The 11,857-nt window shown below is 36.1% G+C and overlaps 1 protein-coding gene across 2 annotated transcripts; it reads left to right on the forward strand.

Moving 5' to 3' along the window:
* The first annotated feature begins 2,413 nt into the window (after positions 1-2,413).
* Positions 2,414-9,395, forward strand: LOC133669955 (uncharacterized). 2 transcript variants are annotated; one of them, XM_062090292.1, is made up of 10 exons: positions 2,414-2,612; positions 3,932-4,065; positions 4,383-4,527; positions 4,656-4,783; positions 5,872-5,943; positions 6,835-6,961; positions 7,034-7,158; positions 8,074-8,115; positions 8,390-8,602; positions 9,025-9,395. In XM_062090292.1, exons 1-10 carry the CDS (start codon positions 2,501-2,503, stop codon positions 9,091-9,093), a joined length of 1,167 nt encoding a protein of 388 aa, XP_061946276.1. In that variant the 5' UTR covers positions 2,414-2,500; the 3' UTR covers positions 9,094-9,395. The 2 variants fall into 2 exon arrangements, with proteins under 2 accessions (XP_061946276.1, XP_061946277.1); XM_062090293.1 differs by having other exon boundaries at positions 2,471-2,612; positions 3,916-4,065.
* The last annotated feature ends 2,462 nt before the right edge of the window (positions 9,396-11,857 follow it).

Here is an 11,857-nt window from a genome sequence, read left to right on the forward strand (position 1 = left end):
TGACATTTAGCCAAGTCCAAGGCATTTAGACTTGGTAGTGTGCCAAGTTCAAGGTGGTGCGGTTCTGGCACGCATGTCAAACCCAATGCGTTTGGACTTGGCATTTAGTCAAGTCCAAGGCATTTGGACTTATGCCAAGTCTAAGGTGGTGTGGGTTTACACAAATACCAAACCCAATACGCTTGAACTTGGTAGTCAGCCACGTCCAAAGCTCTTGGGCTTGGTAGTGTGTCAAGCCCAAAATAGCGTGAATCTTGCACACATGTTAGACCCAAGGTGTTTGGACTTGGCAGTCAGTCAAGTCCAAGATAATTACCAAGGCGCTTAGATTTAGCAGTGCACCAAGTTCAAGGTAGCATGAGTATGGCACGCATACCAGACACAATACACTTGGATTTGGTAGTTAGTCAAGTCCAAGGTGGCGTGTGTCTTGCACGCATGCTAGACCCAATACACTTGGAATTGGCAGATTAGCCAAATTCAGGGTAGTGTGGGTCTGGCATGCATGTCAGACTCAATGCGCTTGGACTTGGCAATTAGCCAAGTTCAAGACAATTGGGCTTGGCAGTGCGCCAAGCCCAAGATAGCGTGGACCTGACACGCATGCCATACCCAATACACTTGGACTTGGCAGTGTGTCAAGCCCAAGATAGCGTAGGTTTGGCAAGCATGCTAGACCTACAGAGTTTGAACTTGGCAGTCAGCCAAGTCCATGACAATTACCAAGGCGCTTGGGCTTGGCAAGTAGCTAAGTTCAAGGTGCTTAGACTTGGTAGTGCGCCAAGTCCAAGGTGGCGTAGGTCTGGCACCCTTGTTAGACCCAATACACTTGGACTTGGCAATTAGCCAAATCCAAGATAGCGTGGGTAAGGTGTTTGGACTTGGTAATGTGCCAAGTCCAAGGTGGCGTGGGTCTGACATGCATACCAGACCCAAGGCATTTGGTCTTGGCAGTCAGTCAAGTCCAAGATAATTACCAAGGCACTTAGACTTGGCAGTGTGCCAAGTCCAAGGTGGCATGGGTCTGGCACGGATGCCAGACCCAATACACTTAGACTTGGCGTTATGCCAAGCCCAAGGTAGCATTTGGCACACATGCCAGATCCAATGTGTTTGGATTTGGCAGTTAGCCAAGTCCAAAGCGTGTGGGTTTAGTAGTGCGCCAAGCCTAAGATAGTGTGGGCCTGACACTCATGTCATATCCAATACGATTGGACTCGGCAATCAACCAAGTTCAAGGCACTTGGACTTGGCAGTGTGTCAAGCCCATGATAGAGTGAGTCTAGCACGCATGTTAGACCCGGAGCATTTGAATTTGACAGTCAACCAAGTCCAAGTAAATTACCATCCTCCCTTGGCATGTCCAACGGAGTGACCAACCTCCTTTGAGTCTAAACATTAGGGAAGAACTCAGCCTCTATAGGCTTAGCTATATTTGATGTCTTAAACTCTAAATCTCCCTACACCTTTTTAGGTGTTTAAAAGTCCTTCATGAATCCACTATATTCTTATCAGATAAGAAATATTTATCCCTCATTCAATGCTATCAAGGTAATTACCTTGCAGACCTTCCTTTTATAGGCTATAAAATACACCATGAGGATTTCATGACAAAATGTTCAGGTTCACGATCTTAAACTCTCTACAACCTTCATATTTTATAAAATGCTGACTTTACCATCAGAGGATCTTAAAATTCTTCCAATTGGAATTGTTTTTCTTGCAGGTATTTAAGATCATCTTAGTGGATTTGGAGTTCTTTAGATTGGGAAGAAATCCAAATACTTTACGTATAAATCAGTTACTATTTTAAATACCAAATAATCTTTTATTTTATGTTTTTAAATATTTAAATATCATCTAATATATTTTAAAAATTGATAATGTAAAATAAAATGAATTTTACAAAGTTATAGTGACAATTCAAGATATGTCAATTGATTATACCAAAATTCATAAAATGTTATAGAGTATAAATTTCTATAATTTACTTTATGGCTATTATGTCATGCTCACATAATATATGTACATATACATTGCCCCTTGTAGTAGTAAAAATATCACCGACAAGAAAATTATTTATCTTTTTATTTTATATTTAAAACCTAGGACTTTGCAGTCTAATTTTATAGGATGTTTGAAAGTGAAATCATAATTATTTTTTAAAATATTTTTTATTTAGAAATATATTAAAATAATATTTTTTTATTTTTTTAAAATTATTTTTAATATTAATATATTAAAATTTAAAAACATAAAAAATATATATTTTTAATGAAATACGGTTTGGATTACAATTATAGACAACACGTTTAAAGCTTTATTACTATCAAAAGCAGCTACTGAAAAAAAAAAAAGTTGCAATGAGGTCCCCAATAATAATTATTCTCAATAATGCACTTCTCAACGACCAAATGAGCATGTGCCTGTGGCTCTGTGCCATCCAGCAAAAGAATCTTCTGTGGTTTCAGATGTTATAACGACAAACCAAAGCGTGGTCATGTTCTGCAGCCGTCTTAGTAAGACGACGCTGATCAGTGCTGTGAAGAGAACTTGCGGCCTCCCCTGTGCTTTCACTCTCTCTAATCTCTCACCTCTCCATTTCTCTACTGGTAAGCAGCAACCCATTTCCTATTTCCTTTTCTTTTTCCCTTCTTTATTTCATCTCTGATTCTCTCTTGTATGTTTGTTTCTCGGACAATCTGGTGATGGTTTTATTTGTTCTAAAGTTTTTTCTCTAACATTTCTTAATGGTTTTGATTTCTTTTTTAGTTTTATTAATGAGTTGGTCCTGCCATTTGAAGTGAGACATGAGTGGCATCTTTGTGTGCTTCATACTTGCTATAATTGTGAACTTGGACCTTAATGATTATTTCTAGTTAATATTCATTCCATTCCTTTTGAATGAGGCTGCTCAGTGATGTTGGATTACTGTAAATTTAGTCTGATTTAAAGCTAGAAATTCTTAAAAATCAATGTTCTTTAGCTTTGGATTATGGATATATACATTGGATCCAAGAGGGTCTAATTGCAAGTTCATATTGTTGTCAACTTATCCTTGATTGCGCAGCTCTGGCCTGAGATATGATTTGGGGATATGGATGATGTTCAGGTGAAGTCTTTAAAATGCGGAGAACATGAATCAGAATGTGAAAGATTGAGTTTTCATTAAGCAATGAAAGAATCCTTATTATTCTCGTACTTTTAGATCTTTCAACTAATCATCAAAATGAATGTCTTTACTCTGAGCATAAAAATGCTGTACCTATGGTATTAATTGAGTGCTGGTTAATGAGAGAGATGGCATGGCTGAGCTCGCTTTGGTTAGTAAATCTTGGCTTGTGTCTTGGGGAGGTTGGGAAGTCCACATATAGTTGCACTGATTTGCCTTCTTTTTATTTAAAGATGTAGAGATGAGAGGCCATATAACTGCAATTTGGTTGTAGTGTTAAACAGGTTGTAGCCTTGGAATTTAGACTCTCCAAATTTAAGCCAGCTGTATATGATTTGTTAATCCCACTCGCAGAATCTAGTTTTTACCGATTAGACAATGGTATATTATTTGATATTTGGATATTCAGTAATGACATTTGAAGCATGTTACTATTCTTATGTGAAATCCATTTTTTTATATAAAATTTAGTTGTATTTATTGGAAATGCACGCTCCCAGTGACTATGTTTGAATCTATCTCAACTAAGGCTAGCAGTAAGCTCACTTTATTTAAAAAAGAGTGATTGCACATATTCCTTCATGAGGAAGTTTCACCATATGATTTCACTAAAATGGAATTTGCACTTTGCGCAATTTACCTGGCCTTTCAAGCACATTCATTAACCAAAAATATTCTTCTTTTTTTCCTGTAGATAATACAAAGAACAGTTATTTATAACTTTTACTGTTTTCATTGCTTAGTGTTTGTTCATTGCAGGTACATTGAGTGAGGTGGAGCAAATGGTTGGGAACAGTGACAAGCACATCACTCGTGTTCTCTTTTGTGGGCCATATTTCCCTGCTTCTCATCAGTACACTAAAGAATACTTGCAGAAGTACCCTTTCATCCAGGTATGTCCTTGAATGCATTATTTCTCCGTGGCTGAATTCTTATACATATTCTTAGCATTGTAGATTGAAAGAATTCATTTCTTTCTGAGGCGTTATTTGCTTTTACTAACCACATAATGCATTCCTTGAAAGTATATTAGATATTTTCCAAAAGTTGCCTGTGATGTTTGGCTTAACCTATACATTCTATTCCTTCTTTTTTTTCCTAAATAATAACAAGATAATTACTTCAAACATATTTACTGTTTGGATAATTTTTCTACTACCTGTTCATTATGTATTCAGTTGTTATATTGCTATTTGCTAACTTCTTGTAGGTTGATGATGTCCCACTTGCTGTCGTGCCTGATGTTATATCAAACTACAACATTTGCATAGTAAAAAACATGCAGCTAACTTCAAACATTATATCCCGTGCAACTCAGATGAAACTTATTATGCAGTTTGGTGTTGGCCTTGAAGGTAACAATCTAAATTACGATAATTTTGACGTTTCTAGTATCCTATCAGCCTGATCCATTCTTATTTTCTTTATCCTGTTGCATCATCACTATCAAAATTGATTGCCTATCATAAATCTTTGCATGAAGGAGTTGATATTGATGCTGCTACAAAGTACGGAATTAAAGTCGCCAGAATTCCAGGTGATGCTACTGGAAATGCAGCATCATGTGCAGAGATGGCCATATATTTAATGTTGGGCCTTCTTCGGAAACAGGTTTCTGTGCTTATTTAGTTATTAGAAATAACTTTCTTACTCTGTTCTAATCTCAGCTCAACTAAACTAAGACTCAATCTCAAAGTTTGACTCAGTTATGTGGATCCTCTTCCACTATTGAGCTTTATTTTGGGCCAAAATGCTTTTTGGTCTGTTATGATACCAAATCATTTCGAGTCTGGAACTAGCTGTTCAGAAAAGGCAGGTAGTATATGATTTGTTTGACTTGCAAATGGCTTTTTAGTCACATTTGAAATGTACTTCCTTAAGTTTTGATAATTATGTTTTATGTTAAAATCCTTTTCTTTTGACATGGTGCTTCAATTATTTCTCTTTGTGCTTCTTCGATGTGATGATCTTTTATTCAAAATCTAATTCAACTTTCTGAGGTTTGAGTGAAATTTGAGTTAAAATCTCTAAATAACTTATAGACTAAAGTGGAAAAATTATTTCAAACACAGAATTTTCTGTTAACTTATGGTTTTATATGATCCATGAATCAAAAGTAACTTGAATCGATAGAGTATCTAACTTTCCCTTGATATTGTTTGAGTGACATCTTTAAAATACAGTGTATGGTTATAAAGATGTCATGCTTCTTATGAGTCCTTTAATAACAAACAACGTAAGTTGCTGATTGGCAAATGAAGATATTGAGGTGCACAATCTTAACAGGCTCATTTTCTGTTCTATGCCCATTCCTGATTCTAAGGCCCCCGATTCTAAGCCCGTTTCCGATGTTGTTGTTCATTTGTTGTTTAGTTGTCCAATTTTTTATGACTCTGTCATCCTGCATGCATCACCATGTCAGGCTACTTTTCAGGGAGCACTGTCATCCCTACTAGGAGGTCATGTATCTGTAAAATCTGTGCACATCAGCACCGGTTTCATAACAACTGTTTGGCTTACCGAAGCAGCAGGCTTTGTCCTTTTTTTCTCTTGAACTAAATTGGCTTTGTCTATGCACTGTGGTAGCACTCTTTTAATGAATCTTCACTTTAGCATGCTGCGATTATTTTATTTGCTTTGCTACGTATTTTCTATATGAACTTATTATATCATCAGAGTAACTTGTGTTACTGCTATAGAATGAGATGCAGATTTCCATAAAGCAGAAAAGGCTTGGAGAACCAGCTGGTGAGACACTATTTGGCAAGACAGTGAGTATAGATCTTTACTCTTTTTTTGTACATCCTCATCTAATAGTCTTCTTGGTTACTTCTCTTAAAAATTCCATGAATATTTTGCAGATAGATTTTCTTTTCCTCGGTTTAATGTTTATGTGATTTTCACAAAAACACACGAGGAATGAATGTTGACAATGTAAATTCTTGATACAATCTGCAAATTGAATAAAGAAATGAGAACTCTGTTTATGCAAAAATATATAATGAATGGTTTGATAACAAAGCTCCTGGTGTCAACATGGAGATGTGGTGTCTGGCTGTTGGCATGGCAATCCTAAATTGAAGACATAAAAGGCCATAACTCTATGTAAAGTTTGATTGAACAGTACATGTATATAAACAAATGCGCACTTGTTTGTATTTATGCTAATAGAAAACTCTGTATGTGTTTATGCGAGTGTGCAGACACATACAGCACAAGATATAAATTGCTAGCTCCAATTAAAGTCTGTCATTTTTCTTCAAATAAGCCTCTTTTTACAATTCAAAATATTTTTTGGGGTACTCAAAAGTGAGAGCACAAGTCATTTATTAGTGCAAGAATTATAAAATTACAGGCTTTGGGGATGTGAGACAGAAGCTTAAAAAACTATGTTCTTTTCGAGTAACAAGTCTGAGTTCCTCTAGTAAATAAAGCAATCTGTGAGGAAAGGACTCATCAGTGGTGGTAGTCAAAGTCTACTGAGAAAATTTTAATTGGAAAAGATGTCTGTTCTACCATTCGAACTTGAATTTATGGTTACTTATTTATTAAAATTCAACAATTAGTTCAAAAGTCTTTATATTTGTTTCCATCTACCTTTTCGTGATCTTCTCTGATTTTTGAAAATCCCATATCCTTGCTGGATTTTTTGGCTTTTGTAGGTATTCATTATGGGGTTTGGAAATATAGGGATTGATTTGGCAAAGCGCTTGCGACCATTCGGTGTCAAGATTATTGCCACAAAAAGGAGCTGGGCACTGCATTCTGAAGGTTCTCTTCAATCCAATGGTATGCAAGAGTTCACTGTAACATAACAAAATTGGTCTGAAGGCTTTTTATTTATTCATTACATATGCTCAGGTTTCCTAATTGAAAATGGTACCAATGATAATTTGGTTGACGAGAAGGGCAGTCATGAAGATATTTACAAGTTTGCTGGAGAGTCAGACATAGTTGTTTGTTGCTTGAGGATGAATAAAGAGACCGTAAGCCTATGCTCTCTTCTGTACTTTGTGTACTTTGGAAAGATTTCCTATTGGATTGCATTGAAATGGAGATGCTCAGTGGACTTGGAGTTGGCTCATTTGGACAAGTTGCCAGCTAGCACAACGAAATCTTGATCAATTGCATTCATCCCAAGTGCATGGCAAAAAGAAGTCTTTATTTGACTTCGTTTCTGCTTCACCACCTCCTTCCTGTCTAGAACAAAAATCTTATTACATAATGGAAAATGTTCTCATACATTTTTAGTTTTCAGTGTATTTTTCCAAAATTCTTACATCAAAGGAAAAGTTCTAGCCTATCAAAAAAGGAAAATTTTCAATTAATATAGCATAGATAAGGAAAGAAATCTTACAATTTATTCCCTCTCCATCATTTGTTAATTGTTGTCTTTTAACTCTTTCTGTACTTCCTTCTTGAAATTAGTTTCATACCTTTTATATGTCAAATGAAAGAAGGCCATGCTTTTCTTTCTAATTTTATACTCTGTTCATGAGTTAAATGGTAACGTTTTTAGCTTATTTATTTACTTTTGGAGGTCTAGATTTGGATTTAACTGATTGGTCTATTCAATGAACTGCTTGAAGTAAGATATCAATAAGCAATTTGGGCGACAAAGAATTTGAATGTGAAAACAATTGTCCTATATTTCTATTCAACCCTTGTATTTTTCTCCTATTCTAATTTTTAATTTGAACTTGCTAAAATAATGTCATCTGATATTTATGCTTTTTCATTTTCTGTTTGAGATGTGTATTTTTTTTTTTTTTTTGCATCATACTTGGTATTGTATTTCTCTCCAAATGTCTATTTTATATAATTGATTGGCTAATCCAATACTATGTCTGTGCTACAAGATTGATTGTCTAACTCACCACTTTTGGTTATTGCACTCTCAGGCTGGTATTGTGAACAAATCATTCATATCTTCAATGAAAAAGGTTTGTGTTGCTTGTACTCGTTTGCACTGGAAACTTTCCTTGTTTGCATGAAATTATGATGCATCTTCTTGCTGTAGAATTTTCTCTTATGATCCACATTTGTTTTCTTTTTTAGAAGGTGCAATAGACAAGAGTGCTTAGAACTACTGTTCTTAATGATTATGTGTAGGTGATGGTCAATAAATAAAGCATGTCAGCTTTTTTCTTATCTGGTCTAGCTAATTTTTTACTTCTCTGCCTAATCATTCAACACACTTTAATATATGTTTTTCAGGGTTCCCTTTTGGTAAATATTGCTCGAGGAGGTCTCTTGGACTATGACGCTGTTGTGCATCATCTTGAGTCTGGACATTTAGGGGGCTTAGGAATTGATGTCGCTTGGACTGAGCCATTTGATCCTGATGATCCAATTCTCAAATTCAACAATGTTATAATCAGTCCTCATGTTGCAGGGGTTACAGAACACTCTTACAGATCCATGTCTAAGGTATGAACCTTAAACAGATCCTCTGGATTCTGGAGGTGATAACGAATAATCTGGTATTAAGTTACAACTTTAGGCAAGTGATAGATGCAATCTAAGATCATTGCTTCTAACTCTTCAGAAATATTTAAATCCTTTATAGGTTCTCAAAAGTGTTCATGCCAACAAATATTTCTAATAGCCATGCACCCAATGTTTTTCTCTCACCTTCTATAATCAAGGATTACATTTTCTTTTAATACAGTGCCAATATGACCGGTACAGTAAATTAGCTGAGGAGTTATGTGTTTTAAATATTAAATGAAGTATGAAATCTTGACTTAATTTCTCTCAGACACACAATCTTTTATCATAGCCCTTTTCGATGTAGATTTCTTTAGATTATTTGGACTGTTTTTCTCTCTGCTAATTGTGTAAATCTACAGGTTGTTGGAGATGTTGCCCTTCAACTTCATTCAGGAACTCCTTTAACAGGCATAGAGATTGTGAACTGACTCTTGAGACAGCTTCACAATTTGGACTTCCATTAAGGGAGATGCATCTCCCATCTTCAATGGCTGAAGGGTCATCCAAGATGTGCTTACTTGATAATGTTTTGGGGTAGGCCAACCATCTCAAATGTCTGTTGTTTTCATGCAATGTGAGTTAGACCATGCAAAATTGAGTAGACAAGGTCTCAATCTCTTAGAAATTGAGTAAACAATCAGACAACATTTAGCTCTTGACATTGTTTTTCAGTGCCATCACATGGCCTAATTCGAAATATGCAAAATTGAATTTTAAGTTGTTTCAGGAATTTCTGGGAATTCACTATCAGCAACTATATGCTAAACCCCACCATGACTTTTGGTGAGTGTTAGAAACCACACTGATTCCAACCTCAACTCTAAGCTAGTTGAAGTGGCCTACATGAATCCGGAAATTATTGTTCATAAGAAACAAAACACTATTCATGATAAAATTGTTCGTGTCATAAAACCTTTGACTGGGGACAAGGTTGTTTTTTTACCATGAGAAAATTGTCATTAATAATTTATACAGGGTTAAGTTAGTAATTTTTAACAAGATAATACAAGAGAAATTCTGAAATGTTTTCTGTATATCTCACTAAGAGAGTTATAATATATATACACATCAAGAAGTATCAAATCCCTTAATCCTAGGCCTAGACAATAATGAAAATCTTAGAGATATAATCAAGGGATATATAGCTATGAAAGAAACTAAATAAGAAAAAAAGAATATAATATACAGCTATGAAAGAAACTATATAAGAAAAGAAGAATATATTGACATCCCCCCTCAAATTGATGCGGGTAGGTCTAACAGTATCAATTTGCTACTGAGAAACTTATGTCGTTGGCGTGTCAAAGCTTTTATAAAGGCATCAGCTATTTGAAGATCAGTATTAAGATGAGGAAGAGTGATAACACCTCGAGTAAAGGCCTCCCTAATGTAATGACAGTCCACCTCTATGTGCTTTATGCGTTCATGATATATCGGATTCGCAGCTATTTGAATAGCACTAGTATTATCACCATGAAGTGGAGTAGGATCAGTGGGAGGGAACCCAAGTTCAGAAATAAGACCACGTAACCACACAATTTCAAAACAAGTTGCAGACATGGCTCTATACTCAGCCTCTGTAGAATATTTAGAGACACGGTCCTGCTTCTTACACTTCCACGAAATCAAGGCATCTCCAAGAAAAATGCACCAGTCTGTGATAGACTTCCTAGTATCCGGACAGCCAGTCCAATCTACATCACTATATGAAGTCAAATTAAGAGTAGATTGTGTAGGAAAAAACAACACATGAGTAGGTGACCCAATTAGGTATCAAATAATACGACGAACTGCAACAAGATGAAGATGTCGAGGTGCCTGCCTAAATTTGCAAACTATATGGACAGCATAGGAGATATCAGGCCTTGTAATTTTTAGGGAGATAAGACTACCAACAAGTTGCCTATATAAAAAAGGATCAAGCAAAGGCTCGCCTTCATCTTTTCGGTATTTCACATTCACCTCCATTGGCGTATCAACAGCAATAGCATCCTTTAAACCAGCTAGCTCAATGAGATCCTGGATATATTTATGTTGATTTAAGAACAAACCATGATCTCTAGAGTGAACTTCCAGCCCTAAAAAATATGTGAGATGTCCAAGATCTTTCATTTGAAATGTATTATGCAACATATGTTGAAGCTTTGTGATCAGCCCAATGTCATTACCAGTGATGATAACATCATTGACATAAACTAAGAGAAATACCATACCAGTAGTGGTCTTGTAAAAGAAGAGTGATGAATCATATTGACTTTGTGTGAAGGAGAAGGTGAGAAGAGTGTTGCGAAACTTCTCAAACCAAGCTCTATGTGCCTGTTTCAACCCATACAAAGAGCGTCTTAGCTTGCAAACTTCATCAGAAGTTGTTGTGGACACACCGGGTGGAAGTTTCATGTAAATCTCTTCCTTAAGATCCCAATGCAAGAAGGCATTTTTTTACATCCATCTAATGTAAAGGCCAAGCTTTAGAGGCTACAATAGCAATAATTGTTCTCACCGTGGTCATTTTAGCAACTTGTGCGAATGTTTCTTCATAGTCGAAGCCATATTTTTGTTTATTGCCAAGAGCAACCAATCAAGCTTTGTATCTATCTAAAGAGCCATCAGACTTGAGTTTCACAGTATAGACCCACTTACTACCAATGGGCTTAACATGTGGAGGACAAGAAATAGTGTCCCAAGTATGATTTGCCTCAAGTGCTTGAAGTTCTGCCTTCATTGCTTGTTGCTAGCACTCACGTTCTCTAGCCTGTTTATAACAAGTGAGAATGGAAATAGAAGATAAGGTAGTAGACATAGCCACAGGAGTTGAAAAACCATACCTTTCAGGAGGTTTGTGAGGTCTAGAGCTTTTACAAAGAGGTGGTGGATCATAGGAAGTGGGTAGAACAAGATCAGATGACGTAGGAAGATGTGAAGGAACCTCAGTGAGACCTGTAGAAGGATCAGAAGCAGGAGTGCGTCTATGATAAACATAACCAGGTTTAAACCTTTGTACTGGTGTTGGTGACTCAGGAAAATATGGTAAAACAGATAAAGATGGAAGTGTTGAAGTCTATTGTGTGCGAAAGAAGGGTTGATTTTCAAAAAAGATGACATTCCTAGAGACACGAGTTCAACATGCATGTGGATCATAACAAAGAAATCCTTTTTGGGTTCCAGCATATCCTAAGAAGGCACACTTGACAA

This window comes from Populus nigra, chromosome 12 (genome assembly GCF_951802175.1).
Source record: "Populus nigra chromosome 12, ddPopNigr1.1, whole genome shotgun sequence".
Lineage (NCBI taxonomy): Eukaryota > Viridiplantae > Streptophyta > Magnoliopsida > Malpighiales > Salicaceae > Populus > Populus nigra.

Bases quoted from the DNA above. Each gene is read 5' to 3' on its own strand.
- LOC133669955 (XM_062090292.1), top strand. From the start codon at position 2,501: ATGTTCTGCAGCCGTCTTAGTAAGACGACGCTGATCAGTGCTGTGAAG. The intron at 4,784-5,871 runs GTTTCTGTGCTT...TTACTGCTATAG, and splicing joins TGGGCCTTCTTCGGAAACAG to AATGAGATGCAGATTTCCAT. The intron at 6,962-7,033 runs GTATGCAAGAGT...ACATATGCTCAG, and splicing joins AGGTTCTCTTCAATCCAATG to GTTTCCTAATTGAAAATGGT.